Below are 22006 nucleotides of genomic sequence, written 5' to 3'. Positions count from 1 at the left end.
GGTTGGTTAACATCTTTTTGCATTTTGTCACAGTCTTCCACAGTATTGACTGTAATTCTCAACTTGGTGTCAACCACAAATTTTGAAATTGTACTTCTGGTTCCTGAGTTCAAGTCCTTTATAGGGAATAACAAAGGTGTTGACTTCTTTTTCCTCTACTTCAATGTCAAATGCCTACCCATTGCAAGCCTCAGTCTCACTGAAGCCTACAGGAACCTTAGCTATAATTTTCTTTGGGGCTTTTCATCCACTTTAAGTGGCCTTCCAGCTCTTTTAATGCTGGCAGGAGGCCCTGCTGCAGCTCACCAAAGATTCCCAGGGCACATAGATCCATGCTCCAATTGTGAAGTGGGTGCCAGTCATCTATGTTAAGTGACCCCTGATCCAGTTTAATGGGTTTGGATGACGCCCGGGGTGAGGTAAGTGGATGCCACTCCTGCCTCATTACCCTAATATTGAATTAAAGGAATATGGAACCACCCAGTTCTCCCTTCATCAATTATCCTATTAATGCAAGACATTATTTATATTTACATATATATATATAATACATTTATTCCGTGCTGCTCACTAACATTGGTGTAGGAAGGTGCAGTTATGCTGGTCATGTAGATTGAAAAGCCACTCACAATATGAAAGTTCTGCAGCTCACTCAGACTCTTTCTGTTCATCACAAGGTCGTCCTTCAGCTTGCAATGAAAGGCTGCCTCCAGCCTATGGTATGGGCCCATCTCCCTGGGTAACAGTGGGGGAAAGGCAAGACTGCCCTGAATTCCTGGACATTCCTGGCACTTTTCTTGCAATGTGATCCTATTCCTTTCTTCAACCACTTCTGCAGAAAGAAAATCAACTTAAATTGAATATAGGAGGACAATTTATCTAGTCTGTTCATTTATAACTAATTTTAATAATGTTGGGATTTTTCTTGCGATATTTGAATTGAGCCATTCTGCATTCTGATTTGTGGTTTGGTTTCCATATTGAATAGTTTTGGATTCCTCTTCAGGTAACTTGTGGTCTAATCTGTATTGGGAAGGTTTCCCTCTAGCTCTGAGTGACTTAGGCCTAACTCTGGTAGCTTTCTTCAAAAACACTGATATTTACACCATAAGGCTTCTAGGTAAGTACATCTCTTTCATGTATAGACTATTCCATCTTACTACTTAGGGCAGAATTGTCCCAGAATTGTATCATGCGGTAGCAGGTGTGAAAAATGATGTTTTGCCCGCCGGTCGCAATGGCAGGTTTTCATGCTATATTGTCCACTTCCCACCTCATTAATTATGCAGCCACAGGAAACACATCCTCAGAATCACCCACCACACGGTCACCTCACTGTTTCCTTACTCTGGCTGCCATATGTAAACTGCAGCCAGGCACACAGTTCTCAATGCTTGCAGCCCAGGACTATGCCAGTGAAAGCCAAGGAGAGTTCAGTGATCCCCCACTGGAATGCCTTTTGGAGACCCGCCATGATGTCCTCCACCCCTGGCCTGGCTGCAGGAGTTCCAGCAATCTCACCACTCTGGCTTGGGAGGTGGTGGCAGTGGTGATCTGTGCAAAGGCTGCACAGAAGAGATTGGCCACCCAGTGCTTGAAAAGAGGATGAATGATATTATCCATGCTGCCAGGGTAGGGCAGCCAACTCTTCACTCTAAACCCACACACTCACATGGCCATCACACATTCACTGGCATCTCACTCACTGTCAGCTCAAGGGATATCACCACTCACTCTTTCATACACACCCACACATCTCCATCTGGCCTCGTCTCCTCTGGAGACTGCCTCCTCAGTCCTCACCAACTTGTACAGATCAATATGTGTCTCCACACACGCCCTGGGATACGCCCCTTCCCCAGTACAGCCCTCGCCCTGCAGCCTCTTCCCTTGCCTGAGGCCATTTCTCCTCCTTCCCCAAGCAAGCCTAGCCCTGTAGCTATTGAAAAGCCACCTCCGCCTTAGGGCTGGTCTGGTAGGTAGAGACCTGTCGGTAAGCCCTCTAAAAGTGATGTTGTGCTGCCTGCGAAGCCTGGCACTGATGGCCACGTGTGTTGCCTGAAGCAAGGTAGGCAAACAAATCTCTAAGTCCCGAGTAAAGTGCAGCTCGCCAGGTGCATGTCACTTATAAACAGTTATGAAACACATTGGCGTGGTGCCCAGATGGTCCAGCGTGAGAGTATGTTTCCCTTGAGCAGGGCCTATAATGAGATGCTAAGGTATTGAAATTAGGTTCCCAACATGCAGCGGCAGGAAACGTGACGTGCCATTGAGGGTGGAGTGGACGAGCGCAAACTGGTTTCACGATGGCTTAGAACCATATTTTGGCTTTCTCACCATATTGTCTGCTTACGTCCGCCATGATGCTCACAGCCAATGGGACCCAACAATTCCACCCTTTGTTTCTTGCACATGACTGCTGATGTCACTGTTACATCATGGTACACATCACTTTCTAATTACCATAACTATGAAGCCATTATTCTACACATCCCTCCTTCCTATCCCATTTTCTATATTTCTGTGACATGCACAGTGCTGAGCAGAGACCTGTGTTGAAGCTGCTCCACATATACACATGGGCCATGGGCATAGAGGGACTAATATTAAAATGTACTAATGATGCCAAACTGGAGGATGGCAGTGTTGAAGATGAACAAAAGAGATTGCAGAAGTAGACATGCTTGTGGCTTCGCCAGTTTAATATGGATAAATGTGAAACAAAGACAGAAAATGCTGCACTCAGAAAGTCAGACAGGCAAACTGATAGGAGAATAGCTGTAGACTGCAGGAAGATATCAATGCACTGGTCAAGTGGGCAGAAAAGTGGCAAATGGAATTCAACCCGGACAAGTGTGAGGTGATGCATTTGGGGAGGTTTAAGAAGGCAAAGGAATACACAATTAATGGGACAATACTGAGAAGTGTAAGGAAGGTGAGGGATCTTGGAGTGACTGCCCACCTATTCCTAAAGGTAACAGGACAGGTCGATAAGGTGGTTCTGAAGGCATTTGGAATCTTTTCCTTTATTCGTTGAGGAATATAAGAGCAGGGAGGTTATGCTGGGCTGTATAAAACATTAATGAGGCTACAACTTGAGTACTGTGTGCAGTTCTAGTCACCTCATTACAGAAAGGATGTAATTGCACTAGAGAGGGCACAAAAGGGTATTTATGAGGATATTGCCAGGACTGGAAAATTGCAGCCAAGAGGAAAGATTGGATAGGCTGGGGTTGTTCTCCTTGGAACAGAGGAAGCTGAGAGGAGATCTGATTGAGATGTACTAAATTGTGAGGAGCCTGGATAGGGTGGATGGGAAGGGTCTAGCTGCCTCAGTAGAGAGGTCAGTGACTAGGGGCATAGATTTAAAGTGACTGGTAGAAGGATCAGAGGGCAAACGAGGAAAACTGTTTTTTACCCAGAGGTGGTATGGGGTCTGGAACTCACTGCCTGAAAGGGTGGTAGAGGCAGAAACCTTCAACTCATTTAAAAGGCCCCTCGATATGCACCTCAAGTGCTGTAACCTGAAGGGCTACAGATCAAATTCTGGGAAGTGGGATTAGGCTGGGTGACTTGCTTTTCAGCCGGCGCAGTCACAATGGGCGAAATAATCTCTATCTGTGCTGTAAACTTTCTATGATCTAGGGATGCATATACACAGATATAGAAGTGCAAATACATAGATCTAGGAGTACAAATATACATTTTTAAAAGTAAGTAGATAAACCAAAGAAAAGGAAAATAGGATTTAGGTTTTATACGCATGGATAGTGAACAAAAAATTAAAAAGGTGCTAATTAATCTATACAAGACATCGATTTGGCCACAGTTGGGGTACAGTCCCATTCATGTTAATTATCATCAATCTTTCATTCAGCTTCATTTATGTTTTATATTATTTCACTCAGTCTCTATTGCAATCCCATTAATTTTAATGTGTGCTTCAATCTCCCTTACAGTCCCGCTAATTTTAGTTATCTCTCTCAACCTGTATGTCAGCCTCATACACTTTAAATATTCTGACACTCAGTCTCTATTACAGTTTCATTTATCACTCCCTGCAGTTTCTAATACAGTCCCATTAATTATAATGATTGTCTCCGGTGTCTATTGCATTTCTTTTATTTTAATTTTGTTTCCCTCAATGTTGATTGAAGTTCCATTTATTTTAGATAAAGTCTCTCTCTGTATTTACTATGGTCCCATTTATGTTAATTATTAACTCGCTCACTGTCTATTACAAGAACAACTTGTGTTTAATGTAGTAAACCAATCTGAGCTGCTCCACTGGAGTGTTATCAAAGAAAATTTGCCACTGAGACACCTGAAGAGATGTGAGGAAAGTGACCAAAAACTTGGTCAAAAAAGTAGGTTTTAAGGAAGAGAAAGAGATAGAATTATGGAGAGGTGTAGGGAGGGACTTCCAGAGTTTAGGGACTTAGGCAGCAGAAGGCCAATGGGAATGCACTAGAGACCAGAATTGGAGAAGTGTAGACATCTCGGAGGGTTATAGTACAGGAGAAAGTCACAGGGTTATGGAAGATACCATCTGGAGGAGGCCAAGGAAGGATTTCAAAACATGGATGAGAATTTTTAAATCAAGGCATTGCTGGATAGGGAGCCAATGTAAGCTCAATGGGACGGTGCAATTTAGGATATGGGCAGCAGAGTTTTGGATATTCCCAAGTTTATAGAGCCTAAGAAAGAATTGGAATAGCCAAGTCTGGATATAACAAAGGCGTCGATGAGGCTTTTTAGCAGTTGAGGCAAAGGCAATGTTATGGAGGTGGAAATACTCACTCTTGGTGATGGAGAGGAAAGGGGATCAAGAGACAGTCCCATTTGTGTTAAATATTATTATTTATTACAATTTTAATTATTAAAATATTACATAATTTTACCTTTAAGCATTTCTTTGAATTCTTTCAGTAGAACTTCCTGTGTGACAACAGCCCCTGGGGGGCCCTGGGGTCCTGGAGGGCCTGGTGGCCCCGGAAGACCATGCTGGAAAGTACAAAGGGAAAGGGTTGTTACTCAGTTTGAAGCAATGCTACAGAATTAGATCGAATCATTGACCTTATAATGCACCATCTTCTGCATTGTCTTAGCTCTCAGGAGCAATGTAGTTCTCAAGTTAATGGCTCAGGCATATGAACATAAAAATGTAAGAAATAGGAACAGGAGTGGACCATACAGCCCTGCAAGTCTGCTCTGCCTTCAAGTAAGGTCATATCTGAACTTCTACCTTACTGCCACTTTCTCACCCACTCCCCGTATCCCTCAATTCCCTGAGAGACCAAAAATCTGTCTTATCTTACCCTTGAATATGCTCAATGATGGAGCATCCACAGACTTCCGGGGCAAAGAATTCCAAAGATTCACACTCCCCTGAGTGAAGAAAATTCTCCTCATTTCAGTTCCAAATGATCAGCTCCTTATCCTGAGGCTGTACTCCTGTGTTCTAGATTCCCCAAGCTGGAGAAAACAACCTCTGTGTCTACCATGCCAAGCCCCTTCAGAATCTTATGCATTTCAATGAGATCACTTCTCATTCTTCTAAGGGTATAGACCCAATTTACTCAGCCTGTCATCACAGAACAACCCTCTCATCTCAGGAACCTCCAAGGCAAGTATATTGTTCATTAGATACGGAGAGCAAAACTGTATGCAGTACTCCAGGTGTGGCCTCACCAAAACCCTATACAACTGTAGCAAGACTTCCCTATTTTTGCACTAAAATCATCTTGCAATAAAGCCTAACAAGTCATTTACTCTCTTAATTGCTTCCTATATGCTAATATTCTGTGTTCCTTGTAGGAGTACACCCAAGTCTCTCCAAACAGTAACATTTAGAAGTTTCACAACCTCACACTACCCTACATTACATGCCATCTGCCACTTTGCAGTCCACTCACTTAATCTGTCTTTCTCTCTTTGCAGCTTTTTGTTTCCTCCTCAGAGTTTACATTCCACCCAGTTTTGTTTCGTCAGCGAACCTGGATACATTCCTCTCTGTCTCTATGTCAAATTCATTCATATAGATTTTAAATAGCTGAGGCCTTAGTACTAATCCATGTGGCATTCCACTAATTACAACCTGACAAAATGCCCTGTTTATCCTTAACTCTCTGCTTCTGTCCATAAACCATTCATTCATCCATGCTAATACATTATCACCAGATCCATGAGCCTGTATGTTGCGCATTAACCTTTTGTGTAAAGCCTTATCGAATGCCTTTGAATATCCAAATATAGTACATCTACTGATTCCCCTTTATCTACCATCATAATATCAGGGAGTACCTATTTTGACACAAAAGTTCTGGAGGGCTACAGCTGGTGTCCTTCCAACACTGATGTGAGACTACAGGACACCTCAGATGGCTGAAAATGGACATGTTTCCCTCGGGTTTTCACTGATCTTAGGGTGGGAAACAACTAAAGCCCCATAGAACCTCAGAGCCTTGGTTAGGATGAAGCCCAGTTCTATGGTTTTCTGTGCATTATTGTAAAATAATTTGCTGAGGGATTATTTTAAATAATATTAAAGAACTGACTGAGGGCATTGTAATTACTGGCTACATGCATGAGCAGGTATTGAGTGCCTTCACTCTTCCTCTGCTGTATTTTCCTCAGTGCTTCCCTTCAGGAGTGTAGCACTAGCTCTCAATCATCTTCATTGCTGATCTGTGTATTGCAGTTGCAGCAAATTACTGGATAAATTCAGATTAACCAACATCATTAATACAGATTATTTGGTCATTGTCATAATGCTCTTTGTGGAACCTTACCATATTCAAATTGGTTCCTACATTTCCTGTATCACACAAGGACATACGAGCATACGATCATAAGAAGTAGGAGCAGGAGAAGGTCATTCAGCCTCCTGAGCCTGCTCTGCTATTAAGTAAGATCATGCTTGATCTTTTATCTCAGCTGCACCTTCCTGAACTATCCTTGTATTCCTCAATTCCTTTAGCATCCAAAATCTGACTCTCATCTATTTGAAAGTGTTATCCAAGTAGACCCAATCCCCTGTTCTTTCCCTATAGTTCTGCCCCATACATACTATCCCCTATCCAATACCTTGGCTCATATCCTTGCTCCCAAACCCATAACCCCCTATCACCTACATCCATCCCATACCTTCTGGTCACTATACTTATACATCCTGCAACATATGTCATAGCTCCAACTTCAGAACCCCTTTACCATAACCCCAATTTCATAACACTATCATTTCTCTTGTTCCCTATCTCATATCCTCTATTCCCAACCTTCACGGATAACCCTCTTTTATCTCCTGACTTTTATTACAATTTATTGCTTCATTGGGACAACCTGAGGTTGTGAAAGGCGTTACATAAGTACAAGCCTTTATTATTTTTAAATGTACTAAGGTAATCGAGCAAACTTATCAGGACATTTCTAGCTTACTTTGAAAGCTTTCTTAAATATATGGCAGCCTCTGTCGCTTTACATTTATCCTCTTTTCTTACCTTTATGCCTCAAGTCGGACTTTCTGTTATGGCAATCTCTCCAGTTTTCCTGGTACCGTATTGATCGGCAAGGTGATAGACTTCCACACCTGTTTGACCTTCTGAATACCATTCAATAACAACACCAACAATTTGCACCTTTAGCAAATAATGGGAGACAGTGGCTTTGTGGTATTCTCACTGGACGAGTAATCCAGAGACCCAGGGTAATGCTCTAGGGAGCCGGACATGACAGTTGTTGGGATTTGAATTCAATAAAAAATCTGTAATTAAAAAGCTAATTGATGACCATGAAATCATTGTTGTAAAAACCTATCTGGCTCACTAATGTCCTTTAGGGATAATCTGCTGTCCTTACCTGGTCTGGCCTACATGTGACATCCAGACCCATAGCAATGTGGTTGACTAAAATGGCTGAGAAAGCCATGGTATAAAACCATGAGAAAGTCAAAAAGGAATGAAACTGGATGGACCACCTGGCATCGACTTAGGCACTGGAAATGATCACGGCAAAATCAGCCCTGTCGACCCTGCAAATCTTCCTTGTCAACATCAGGGAGGGTGTGCCAAAATTGGGAGAGATGTCTCACAGACTAGTCAAGCAACAGCCTGACACGGTTATACTCACGGAATCATACCTTACAGATCATGAACCAGACACCACCATCACCATCCCTGGGATACCCTGTCCCACCAGCAGATCAGACCCAGCAGAGGTGGCAGCACAGTGGTATACAGTTGGGAGTGAGTTGCCCTGGAAGTGCTCAACATTGACGCTGGATCCCATGAATTCTCAGGGCATCAGGTCAAACATGGACAAGGAAACTCTCCTGGTGATCACCATGTACCACTATCCCCACACACCCCACCCCAACTCAGCTGATGAATCAGTGCTCCTCCATGTTAAACACCACTTGGAGGAAGCACTGAGAGTGGCAAGGACACAGGATGCACTCTGGATGGGGGACTTCAATGTCCGTCATCAGGAGTAGCATGGTAGCAGCATTGCTGGCCGAGTCCTAAAGGACATAGCTGCTGGACTCAGTCTGTGGCGGGTGGTAAGCAACCAACAAGAGGGAAAAACATATTTGACCTCAACCTCACCAACCTGCCTTTGCAGCTGCATCTGTCCATGACAGTATCAATAGGAGTGACCACTATACAGTCATTATGGAGACGAAGTCCAGTCTTCACATTGAGGATACCCTCCACTGTGTTGTGTGGCACTACCGCTGTGCTAAATGGGATAGATTTCAAACAGGTTTACCAACTCAAGACTGGGCATCCATGAGGCTCTGTGGGCCATCTGCAGCAGCAGAATTGTACTCGAACACAGTCTGTAACCATATGGCCCAGCATATCCCCACTCTACCATTACCATCAGCCCAGGGGGTCAACCCTGGTTCGATGAAGGCTGCAGGAGGGCATCCCAGGAACTGCACCAGGCAGACCTAAAAATGAGGTGTCAACCTGGTGAAGCTATAACACAGAACTACCTGCATGCCAAACAGCATAAGCAGCAAGCAATAAGAGCTAATTGATTCCGCAACCAACAGATCAGATCTAAGCTCTGTGATCCTACCACATCCAGTTGTGACTGGTGGTGGACAATTAAACAGTTCACTGGAGTAGGAGGCTCCACAAGTATCCCCATCTTCAGTGATGGAGAAGCCCAACATATCAGTGCAAAAGATAAGGTTGAAGCATTTGCAACAATCTTCAGCCAGGTGTGCCGGAAGGATGATCCATCTCGGCCTCCTCTAGAGGTCCCCAGCATCACAGATGTCAGTCTTGAGCCAATTCAATTCATTGCACGTCATCCCAAGAAATGACTGAAGGCACTGGATTCTGCAAAGGCTATTGGCACTGACAATATTACAGCAATAGTACTGAAGACTTGTACTCCAGAACTTCCTGCACCCTCTAGCCAAGTTGTTCCAGAACAGCTACAACACTGGCATCTACCCCGGCAATGTGGAAAATTACCCAGGTATGTTCTGTACACAAACAGCAGGACAAATCCAGTCTTGCCTATTACTGCCCCATCAGTCTACTCTCGATCATCAGTAAAGTGATGGAAGGGGTCATCAACAGTTCTATCAAGAGACTTGCTAAGCAATAACCTGCTCACTGGCACTCAGTTTGGGTTCCACCAGGATCACTCAGCATTACAGCCTTGGTTCAACTATGGACAAAAGGACTGAACTCCCGAGGTGAGGTGAAAGTCACTGCCCTTGACAGCAAAGCAGAATTTGACCAAGTGTGACATCAAGGAGCCCTAGCAAAACTTGAATCATGGGAATCAGGGGGAAAACTCTCTGCTGGTTGGAGTCGTACCTAGCACAAAGGAAGATGGTTGTGGTTGTTGGAGGTCAATCATCTCAGCTCTAGGACATCACTGCGTGAGTTCCTCAGGATAGTGTCCTCGACCCAACCATCTTCAGCTTCTTCATCAATGGCCTTCCTTCCATCATAAGGTCAGAAGTGGGGATGTTCGCTGATGATTGCACAATGTTCAGCACCATTCATTATTCCTCAGATTCTGAAGCAGTCCAAGTCCAAATGCAGCAAGGTCTGGACAATATCCAGGCTTGGGCTGACTAGGGGCAAGTAACATTTGTGGCACACGGGTGCCAGGTAATGAGCATCTCCAACAAGAGAGAATCTAACCATCACCCCTTAATATTCAATGGCATTACCCATTATTAACATCCTGGAGGTTACCATTGACCAGAAACTGACTGGACTAGACATATAAATACTGTGGTTAGGAATTCTGTGGCAAGTAACTCTATTCCTGACTCCCCAAATCCTGTCCACCATCTACAAGGCACTAGTCAGTAGCGTGGTGGAACACTCCCCATTTGCCTGGATGAATGCAGCTCCAACACTCAAGAAGATTGACACCACCCAGGACAAAGCGGCCCGATTAATTGGCACCCTATCCACAAACTTTACTCCCTCCACCATCGACGCACAGTAGCAGCAGTGTGTACCATCTACAAGATGCACTGCAGGAATTCACCAAGGCTCCTTAGACAGTACCTTCCGAACCCACAAACACTACTAGAAGGACAAGGGCAGCAGATAGATGGGAACACCACCACCTGGAAGTTCCCCTCTAAATCACTCACCATCCTGACTTAGAAATATATCATCGTTCCGTCACTGTCACTGGGTCAAAATCCTGGAACTCCCTCACTAACAGCCCTATGGGTATACCTACACCACATGAACTACAATGGTTCAAGAAGACAGCTCACCACTACCTTCACAAGGGCAACTAGGGATCAGCAATAAGTGCTAACCTAGCCAGCAACGTCCACACCCCATGAATGAATTTTAAACAAGGCACAGTGAACCATCACAAGGTTCTTCACAAGAATGTTATCAAATAAATTCAGTCAGTTCTGCAGAAAATCTTGCTTTCTGACAACTGAGGATAACTTTATTTGGGCAACTGAATGTACCAATGGTGGTGTGATTGAAATCAGGGATTTTCATGAGGCCAGAATGAGAGGAACACATATTTCTTAGAGAGTTTATATTTTCATTCATAGGATATGGGCATCACTGCCTAGGCAAGCATTTATTGCCCATCCCTAATTAAGAATCAACCATATTGCTGTGGATCTCGAGTTACATGTAGGCCAGACCAGGACAGGCAGGTTTTCGTCCCTAAAGGACATTAGGATACTAGTGAACCAGATGGGGTTTTCCAACAATCAACAATTGTTTCATAACAAAAACAGAATTACCTGGAAAAACTCAGCAGGTCTGGCAGCATCGGCGGAGAAGAAAAGAGTTGACGTTTCGAGTCCTCATGACCCTTCGACAGAACTTGAGTTCGAGTCCAGGAAAGAGCTGAAATATAAGCTGGTTTAAGGTGTGTGTGTGGGGGGCGGAGAGATAGAGAGACAGTGAGGTGCAGGGGGTTGGTGTGGTTGTAGGGACAAACAAGCAGTGATAGAAGCAGATCATCAAAAGATGTCAACGACAATAGTACAACAGAACACATAGGTGTTAAAGTTAATGTTGGTGATATTATCTAAACGAATGTGCTAATTAAGAATGGATGGTAGGGCACTCAAGGTATAGCTCTAGTGGGTTTTTTTTTAATAATGGAAATAGGTGGGAAAAGGAAAATCTTTATAATTTATTGGAAAAAAAAGAAGGGGGAAACAGAAAGGGGGTGGGGATGGGGGAGGGAGCTCACGACCTAAAGTTGTTGAATTCAATATTCAGTCCGGAAGGCTGTAAAGTCCCTAGTCGGAAGATGAGGTTGTTCCTCCAGTTTGCATTGGGCTTCACTGGAACAATGCAGCAAGCCAAGGACAGACATGTGGGCAAGAGAGCAGGGTGGAGTGTTAAAATGGCAAGCGACAGGGAGGTTTGGGTCATTCTTGCGGACAGACCGCAGGTGTTCTGCAAAGCGGTCGCCCAGCTTACGTTTGGTCTCTCCAATGTAGAGGAGACCACATTGGGAGCAACGAATGCAGTAGACTAAGTTGGGGGAAATGCAAGTGAAATGCTGCTTCACTTGAAAGGAGTGTTTGGGTCCTTGGACGGTGAGGAGAGAGGAAGTGAAGGGGCAGGTGTTGCATCTTTTGCGTGGGCATGGAGTTGTGCCATAGGAGGGGGTTGAGGAGTAGGGGGTGATGGAGGAGTGGACCAGGGTGTCCCGGAGGGAGCGATCCCTACGGAATGCCGATAAGGGGGGTGAAGGGAAGATGTGTTTGGTGGTGGCATCATGCTGGAGTTGGCGGAAATGGCGGAGGATGATCCTTTGAATGCGGAGGCTGGTGGGGTGATAAGTGAGGACAAGGGGGACCCTATCATGTTTCTGGGTGGGAGGAGAAGGAGTGAGGGCGGATGCGCGGGAGATGGGCCGGACACGGTTGAGGGCCCTGTCAACGACCGTGGGTGGAAAACCTCGGTTAAGGAAGAAGGAGGACATGTCAGAGGAACTGTTTTTGAATGTAGCATCATCGGAACAGATGCGACGGAGGCGAAGGAACTGAGAGAATGGGATGGAGTCCTTACAGGAAGTGGGGTGTGAGGAGCTGTAGTCGAGATAGCTGTGGGAGTCGGTGGGTTTGTAATGGATATTGGTGGACAGTCTATCACCAGAGATTGAGACAGAGAGGTCAAGGAAGGGAAGGGAAGTGTCAGAGATGGACCACGTGAAAATGATGGAGGGGTGGAGATTGGAAGCAAAATTAATAAATTTTTCCAAGTCCTGACGAGAGCATGAAGCGGCACCGAAATAATCATCGATGTACCGGAGAAAGAGTTGTGGAAGGGGGCCGGAGTAGGACTGCAACAAGGAATGTTCCACATACCCCATAAAGAGACAGGCATAACTGGGGCCCATGCGGGTACCCATAGCCACACCTTTTATTCCTACCCAAAATCCACATTCTATCTCCTACCCAAAATCCACATTCTATCTCCTACCCAAAATCCACACGAAACGTCAACTCTTTTCTTCTCCGCCGATGCTGCCAGACCTGCTGAGTTTTTCCAGGTAATTCTGTTTTTGTTTTGGATTTCCAGCATCCGCAGTTTTTTTGTTTTTAAAACAATTGTTTCATGGTCATCAACAGGCAGTTCTGTTGAAGGGTCATGAGGACTCGAAAGGTTAACTCTTTTCTTCTCCTCCGATGCTGCCAGACCTGCTGAGTTTTTCCAGGTAATTTTGTTTTTGTTTTGTCCCCAGAGCATTACCCTGGATCTCTCTTTAATACTAGTCCAGTGACAATGCCACTATGCCCCTGCCTCCCCAAAGTTGATAGATTGAGTGGAGGGTTTCATGGTCATCGTCAGACTTTTAATTCCAGATTTTTTATTGAATTTAAATTTCACCATCTGCTGTGGTGGGATTCAAACCCTGGTCCCCAGAGCATTACCCTGAGTGGAGGAGTTAATAGGAATAGGGGAGGGTGAAGCCATGGAAGGATTTGAAAACATGAATGAGAAATAGAAGAGCAGATATGCAGGCAAATTTCAGAGAAATGTAAAAAAAAGGGTAGTAATAGTGGGGCATTTCAACTTCCCCAATATTAACTGGAATAGTCATAATGTGATAAGTTTAGAAGGAGCAGAATTCTTAAAATTCATCCAGGAGGGCTTTTTAAGCCAGTACGTAGAAGGTCCTACAAGAGAGGGGGCGGCCCTGCACTTAATTTTAGGGAATGAAACCAGGCAAGTGTTAGAGATATCAGTGGGGGAGCATTTTGCAGATAGTGATCATAACTCGGTTAGATTCCAGGTTGTTATGGAAAAGGACAAGGATGGAACAGAAATCAGAGTTCTAAATTGGGGGAAGGCCGATTTTAAGAAGATTGGATATGATTTGGCCAGAATGGACTGGGAGCAGCTACTTTTAAGTAAACCTGTGTCAGTGCAGTGGGACTCATTCAAGAAGGAAATAGGGAGAGTACAGGGCCAACATATTCCAGCAAAGATAAAGGATGGGACCAACAAATCCAGGGAACCCTGGATGTCAACGGATATACAGGATTGGATAAAGAGAAAAAGGGAGGTTCAAAGCAGCAGAAGCCCTAAAGGAGTATAGAATGTATAGGGGGGACCTTAAAAAGGAAATTCGGAGAGCAAAAGGGGGCATGTAGAAACATTGGCAGGTAAAATAAAGGAAAATACAAAGTTATTTTACAAGTACATTAAGAGTAAGAGGATAACTAGGCAAAGAGTAGGGCCCGTTAAGGACCATCGTGGTAATTTGTGAGTGGAGCCTGAAGATATAGGTAGGGTTCTAAAGTAATACTTTGTGTCGATGTTCACAAGTGAAAGGGAAGATGTGGATATGGAAATCAGGCAGAAGAACTGTAATATAATTAAAGAAATTAGCATAGAAAGGGAGGAGGTTCTAAGTGTTCTGGCAGGCTTAAATTAAAAAAATCTGCAGACGCGGATGAAATGAATCCCAGGCTGTTGAGTGAGGCAAGGGAGGAGATACAGGGGCGCTGGCAATAATTATCAATACCTCTCTGGCCACAGGAGATGTGCCAGAGGACTGGAGAACAGCCAGTGTGGTATTGTTATTCATGAAGGGAGGAAAGGATAAATCAGGAAACTACAGTTCTGTCAGTCTAACCTCAGTGGTGGGGAAACAATTGGAAGCAATTCTGAGGGACAGAATTAATCTATACTTGGAAAGGCAGGGATTAATCAAGGACAGTCTTGTTAAGGGGAGGTCATGTCTGACCAATTTGATTGAAATTTTCGAAGAGGTGACCAGGTATGTAGATGAGGGCAATGCTTTTGACATTGTCTACTTGGACTTCTGCAAGGCTTTTGATAAGGCCCCACATGGGAGACTGATAACGAAGGTAAGAGCCCATGGGATCAAAGGCAATTTGTCAAATTGGATCCAGAATTGGCTGAGTGGCAGGAAGCAGTGGGTGATGGTCGAGGGGCGTTTTTATGACTGGATGCCTGTGTCCAATGGGGTTCCACAGGGATAGGTGTTGGGTCCCTTGCTGTTTGTGGTAAATATAAACGATTTTGACTTGAATGTAAGAGGGCTAATCAACAAGTTCGCGGATAATACGAAATTTGGTGGGGTGGTAAATAGTGAGGAGGATAGCCTTAGATTACAGGAGGATATAGATGGGATGGTCAGATGGGCTTATCTGTGGCAAATGGAATTTAATCCGGATAAGTGTGAGGTGAAACACTTGGGCAGGACAAACAAGGCATGGAATACATGATGAATGGTAGGACCCTGGGAGGGACCTTGGTGTGCATGTCCACTGGTCCCGTAAGGTAGCGGGACAGGTAGATAAGGTGGTTAAGAAGGCACATAGGATACTTACCTTTATTAGCCGTGGCAGAGAATATAAGAGGAGGGAGGTTATGCTGGAACTGTATAAAACATTTGTTAGGCTACAACTAGAGTATTGCATGCAGTTCTGGAATCTGCATTTTCGGAAGGATGTGATTGCACTAGCGAGAGTGCAGAATAGGTTTACCAGGATGTTGCCTGGGCTGGAGAGTTTTAGTTATGAGGAGAGATAGGTTAGAAGAGGTTATTTTCCCTAGAGCAGAGGAGATTGAGGGGGACATGATTGAGGTGAATAAGCTTAAGGGGGGCATAGATAGGGTAGAAGGAAGGAAATTTTGTCCTTGGTGGAGGGACCAATAACCAGGGGGCATAGGTTTAAGGTAAGGGGCAGGAGGTTTAGAGGGGATGTGAGGAAAAACTTTATCACCCAGAGGGTGTTAGGAATTTGGAACTCACTGCCTGAAAGGGTGGTAGAGGCAGAAGCCCTCATAACATTTAAGAAGTATTTGGATGTGCAATTGCGATGCCATGGCAGACAAGGCTATGGGCCGAGTGCTGGAAAATGGGATTAGAATAGTTAGGTAACTGTTTGACTGGCGCAGACTTAATGGGCCAAAGGGCCTTTTTCTGTTCTGTAGACCTCTATGTCTCTATAACTGCACACAATACTCCAGATGTGATCTTACCAAGGCTCTGTACAGCTGCAGTAAGACATCCTTGCTCCAGTACTCAATGCAATGATGGCCAACATACCATTTGCCTTCTTAACTGCTTGCTGCACCTGCATGCTTGCTTTTAGTGATTGATGTACAAGGACACCCAGGTCCCTTTTTTATGTCAACATTTCCCAATCTATCACCATTTAAATAATACTCTGTCATTCTATTTTCCTATTGAAGTGAATAGCTTCACACTTATCTATGTTGTATTGCATCTGCCATGTATTTGTCCCCTCACTCAGCCTGTCTAAATCACCTTGAAGCCTCTTAACATCCTCCTCACTGCTCACATTCCAACCAAGTTTCATGTTGTTAGCAAACTTGGAAATATTACATTTGGTTCCCTCATCCAAATCGTTGATATATTGTGAATAGCTGGGGCCCAAGCACAGATCCCTGCGGTCACCACTAGTCACCACCTGCCACTCCAAAAAAGACCCATTTATTCCTATTCTCTGTTTCTTGTCTACTAACTAATTCTCAATGCATGCCAATATATTACCCCCAATCCCATGTGCTTTAACTGTACACTTATGTGGGACTTTATCAAAAGCTTTCTGAAAATCCAAATACACCACATCCACTGATTCTCCCTTACCTATTTTGCTAGTCACGTCATCAAAAAACTCCAGTAGGTTTGCCAAGCTTGATTTCCCTTTCATAAATCCATGTTGACTTTGTCTAATCCTGTTGATATTTTCTAAGTGTTCTGTTATCACATCTTTTATAATAGACTCTAGCATTTTCCTTATTACTGAGGTTAGGCAAACCGGTCTCCAATTTGCTGTTTTCTCCCTCCCAACATTTTTAAATAGTGGGTTACATTTGACACCCTTCAATCTGCCGGGACTGTTCCATAATCTACAGAATTTTGGAAGATACCGACCAACGCATCCACTATTTCAAAACAAAAACAAAACAGAATTACCCGGAAAAACTCAGCAGGTCTGGCAGCATCGGCAGAGAAGAAAAGAGTTGACGTTTCGAGTTCTCATGACCCTTCGACAGAACAGTTCTGTCGAAGGGTCATGAGGACTCGAAACGTCAACTCTTTTCTTCTCCGCCGATGCTACCAGACCTGCTGAGTTTTTCCAGGTAATTCTGTTTTGTTTTTGTTTTGGATTTCCAGCATCCGCAGTTTTTTTGTTTTTATATATGTTTGCATCCACTATTTCCATGGCCACCTCTTTTAGTACCCTAGGGATTTATCGGCTTTCAGTTCCACTAATTTCTCCAGTGCTATTGTTTTAGTAATACTAATTTCCTTCAATTCCTCCTTCTCACTTGACCCTTGATCCCCTATTATTTCGAAAAAGTTATTTGTCTCTTCCTCCGTGAAGACAGAATTAAAGTAGTTGTTTAATTGCTCTGCAATTTCCTTCTTTTCTATTATAAATTCTCCTGTTTTAGACAGGAAACAGAGAATTGGAATAAATGTATCTTTTTTGGAGTGGCAGGTGGTGACTAGTGGTGACCACAGGGATCAGTGCTTGGGCCCCAGCTATTCACAATATATATCAACGATTTGGATGAGGGAACCAAATGTAATATTTCCAAGTTTGCTGACAACATGAAACTTGGTAGGAATGTGAGCAGTGAGGAGGATGTTAAGAGGTTTCAAGGTGATTTGACTTCACTAATCTTTTGCTTTTTACATACTAATAGAAGCTTTTACAGTCGGCTTTTATGTTCCTTGTAAGTTTACTCTCATACTGTATTTTCCCCTCTTAACCAATCTCTTGGTCCTCCTTTGCTGAATTTTAAACTGCTCCCAATCCTCAGGCTTACTACTTTTTCTAGCAATTTTATATGACTCCTCTTTGGATCTAATATATCCTTAATTTCTTTTGTTAACCATGGTTGGGCCGCTTTTCCTGTTGTGTTTTTGTGCCAGAAAGGAATGTATAACTGTTGCAATGCATACATGCATTTCTTAAATATTAGCAATTGTCTATCCACCATCTTGTCTTTTAATGAAGTTCCCCAATCTATCTTAGCCAACTCACACCTCATGCCTTTGTAGTTTCATAGGACAGTGCTTGACTGGGACCCATAGTAGGTCAGTGAGCACAGGGGGGATGGGGAATGGGACGTTGTGCACATTAAGACAAAGGCAGCAGAATTTTGGTATGGCTTATCATACAGCTGAGGTTGTAGCTTCACAGGTGAGGAATTCAATAGTCCCTCACAGGACACAAACTGGGATCAAGTGATCAGACTTTTAAAAGATGTTAAACAAATGCCCCCAACTCCCTCTACACTTGATTCCTCCAGCTTTGGCCTTTGGTGTATTTCCTTTTGTTTCATCATTGAGGGGCAGAGTCCTCAGCTGCACTGGCTCCACTGATACTCATTCCATAAACTGTCTTTCCATTTCATCCTCCACTTTTAAAAGTCATCCCAAAATCCATCTTCCTAATCAGAATCTTGGGAACACTGCCTAGTTTCTGCCCCATGGTTTGGTGCTAACTTTCAATTTGTGAAGCCCCTTGAGGCATTACTTTTATGTTAAAAGCACTTTACCAGTGCAGGTTATCAGATACATTTCCAGAAGATATTTGATAAAGTGCCACATCAAATGTTATTGCATAAAATGGAAGCTCATGGTATAGGGATAACATGTTAGCATGGATAGAAGATTGGTTAGCTAACAGGAAACAGAGAATAGGCATATATGGGTCATTTTCTGGTTGGCAAAATCAGTGCTGGAGCCTCAATTTCTTACAATTTATGTAGATTACTTGGATGATTGCTAAATTTGCTGATGAGGCAAGGATAGGCAGTAAAGTAAGTTGTGAAGAGGACTTAAGGAGGCCGCAAAGGGACATAGATAGGTTCTGTGAGTGGACAAAGATCTGGCAAATGGAGTATAATGTTAGAAAATGTGAAATTGTCCATTTTGGTAGGAAGAATAACAAGAAACATATTATCTAAATGGTGAGAGATTGCAGAGCTCTGAGATGCAGAGGGACCTGGATGTCCTGGTGGATGAATCACAAAAGGTTAGTATGCAGGTATAGCCATTAATTAGGAAAGCTAATAGAAGGTTATCATTTATAATGAAGGGAATTGAATAAAAAATAGAGAGGTTATGCTTCAGTTATACAGGGCACTGGTGAGACCACACCTGGAGTACTCTGTACAGTATTGATCTCCTTATTTAAGGCAGGATGTAAATGTGTCAGAAGCAATTCAGAGAAGGTTTTCTAGACTAATGCCTGGAATGGGAGAGTTATCTTATGAGGAAAGGTGGGGCAGGCTAGTCTTGTATGTGCTGGAGTTTAGAAGAGTAAGAGGCGACTCGATTGAAACATATAAGATCCTGAGGGGTCTTGACAGGGTGGATGTGGAGAGGATGTTTCCTCTTAAAAGAGAATCTAGAACTAGAAGTCAATGTTTAAAAATAAGAGGTCGCTCATTTAAGACAGAGATGAGGGGCAGAATTTTACAGCCCCCTTTCGGCAGGGATGGGGCCATAAAATGTGGCAAGACATTCTAAACCCCATTGACTTCGGCGGGAACATAAAATCCCACTGCCGTAAAATTTCGCCCAAGGAGTTTTTTCTCTCAGAGGGCTGAGTCTTTGGAACTCTCTTCCTCAAAAGGCGGTGGAAGCAGTCTTTGAATATTTTTAAGGCAGAGCTAGATAGATTTTGATAAGCAAGGGGCAAAAGGTTATCAGGTTTAGGTGGGAATGTGGAGTTGAGGTTACAATCAGATCTGCCATGATCTTATTGAACGGCAGAGCAGGTTCAAGGGGCTGAGTGACCTACTCCTGTTCCTAATTCAGACATTCGTGCATACACAAATGCAGGAATGAAGATACACAGATCAGGGTATGGATATATAAGGCTAAGCGTGCTGATACACAAATTCAGTGGGTGCAGATGCACAGACATTGGGGTGCAAGTTATTTTTGTTGGTTGGGTCTGGCGTTGCCTGACACATCAGATTTCTCCTTTGAACATGTTTAGGCTCATCCTAATCAATAGCATCCACTCATATGTTCTGCTGTGATGTTACCCCCCTAAAGCAACCAGATTTCTCGGACTAACAATGAGACCTCCTTCCCTCACACGCCAGTCAACCCACCCACTTTGATGGTGATACTCGATCCTTCTTTTGTTAAAATTCTATGTTCAGTTCGTATTAAATTGTCAGCAGAACTGTAACTTTTCAAAACTCAGACAAGTTATTCATACTATTCATACGGTAACTTTTATTTGATAACTGTGTCTGGCACAATGTCAATTCCCCACCTCATCTGTCGCCACATAATAATTACCTGTGATTTTCGTCCCCTTCCTTTGTTCTTCTTCCTGTCATTGACCCCCTTCTCAGAGTGTTCTACAAACAGAAGCCAGCTGTCGTGTGGGTCCACGGGTGTATCTGGTAGCTGCCAGAGAAAAGGTGAAAAATAAGGCTGGAATCCAAATCCTGAGAAAGAAACTGAGTTATGGAACATAGTCATCATTTGGCATGGACTGCAAAATCTTTAAATGAGCTGAGAATGAACTAATTCAGGTAACATTGGGCAATGTTCCCAGTAGAACTTGAGTTTTATTTCTTTAATACATTAATTCTACAAACTGGAACAATGTTAACTACACTGATTCAAGCATGATCAGGCCAGGCACAGCATAGGTTAAATGCAGAGTAAATCTCCCTCAACGCTGGACCATCCAGCACTCTGGCAAGTTTGCTGAAGAGTGAAATCCATCAAGAGTTTTCAGGCCTGAAAAATGACGGGCTACATAAAGATAATGCTGTCCCTGATCCAACCAATAATGTACCCGTACAATCAATTAGTATACGTGAAAAGACTGAAAATTTGGTGCTGGATAATTGGACTGACAAAGCCTCATATGAAACATACAACTAGCAAAGATGGTGAACGTTCATTCCATAAATCTAGGCTAGAGTTGACCCTGGGCCCGGAGGCAACAGACCAAGTCTGGCCCACTGTGCTACGCAATACCAGATAGAAGGCAGCATTTTACCCACTGTCCCATCCAGTCTCAGAATGTGAAAAGACAGTGTCCTACCCACTGTACGACTCAGTCCCAGAGAGTGAAAGGACAGTGTCTGACCCACTGTCTCACCCAGTCCCAGAGTGTGAAGGGACAGTGTCTGAACCATTGTTCCACCCAGACCCTCTCCACTCAGGTTTTAAAGATTGAGGATTTTCTCATAAGATTGCCTTTGAGAGAAGCGTCATTTTCAAAACTAATTGGCTATAATTACTAGAGCAGCAAACAGTTGTTAAAGTTTACACTTCCTGAAACTCTTGTCATGTTTGCTCATGAATATTAATAAGCACAGGTGGATAAATTGAATAAGGAAAGAGGTGAATGGAGGAATGGAAGATCCCAGCTTCGCCCCAGCCATTGCAACATTGTCTTAGCCAATCTCAACAATGGCTTTGTTTACTCTATGAATGCATAATCTTTATTGTTGTGATTGTTCTTCATTTCTGCTTATATTTCAGTTAGTTTTTTTTTAAAGTAATAAATCATTTTGGGAAGAGCAAGAAAAAAGCACAGGGAGATTTATTAAGAGGAATTTCTGACACTTTATGGAAAATGGAGAGAGTTGGAACTTGTGAGGATTTGCCACTCACTCTGAAACAGCTGAAGTATGTCTGCTTGGGCAAGGCCAAGAGCTCACTATTGCAAATAGTAATGGGCATGATGCTTCGAGGGTGGGTTTGTAAATTGGCATGTACTTTTGGAACAGTTTGGATGTTTGCTTACACTAACTCTTTCACATATCACTTTCAGCACTGCTTTCATACAATACTCTTTTTCAGTCCTTAACTTGAGAATCACCGTTATGTATGAAATGAAATCATCTACACTCAAAAGAGTCTGAATACGTTATTCTTCTCTCCTGAACAGGCGCCCTTCTAAGTAGGTGTCTACTGTGGAATTTCTCTCTTCCACCCTCCCCCAGCAGTCCGCACCCCCCTCCAACCCCAAATA

The 22006-nt window shown here is 43.5% G+C and overlaps 1 protein-coding gene across 1 annotated transcript in view; it reads right to left on the bottom strand.

Moving 5' to 3' along the window:
- Positions 1–22006, bottom strand: part of LOC121287773 (erythroferrone-like) — a 96946-nt gene that overhangs the window by 31731 nt on the left and 43209 nt on the right. The window contains exons 2-4 of the mRNA XM_041205690.1: positions 20311–20421; positions 4902–5004; positions 630–832 (exon numbers count right to left, since the gene is read on the bottom strand). Of these exons, the coding sequence (XP_041061624.1) occupies positions 630–832; positions 4902–5004; positions 20311–20421 (417 nt within the window). The remainder of the gene's footprint in view (positions 1–629; positions 833–4901; positions 5005–20310; positions 20422–22006) is intronic.

Source organism: Carcharodon carcharias, chromosome 2 (assembly GCF_017639515.1).
Source record: "Carcharodon carcharias isolate sCarCar2 chromosome 2, sCarCar2.pri, whole genome shotgun sequence".
Taxonomy (NCBI): domain Eukaryota; kingdom Metazoa; phylum Chordata; class Chondrichthyes; order Lamniformes; family Lamnidae; genus Carcharodon; species Carcharodon carcharias.
Note: the sequence above shows the minus strand (reverse complement) of the source record. Positions and strands in the feature narration are given on the sequence as shown.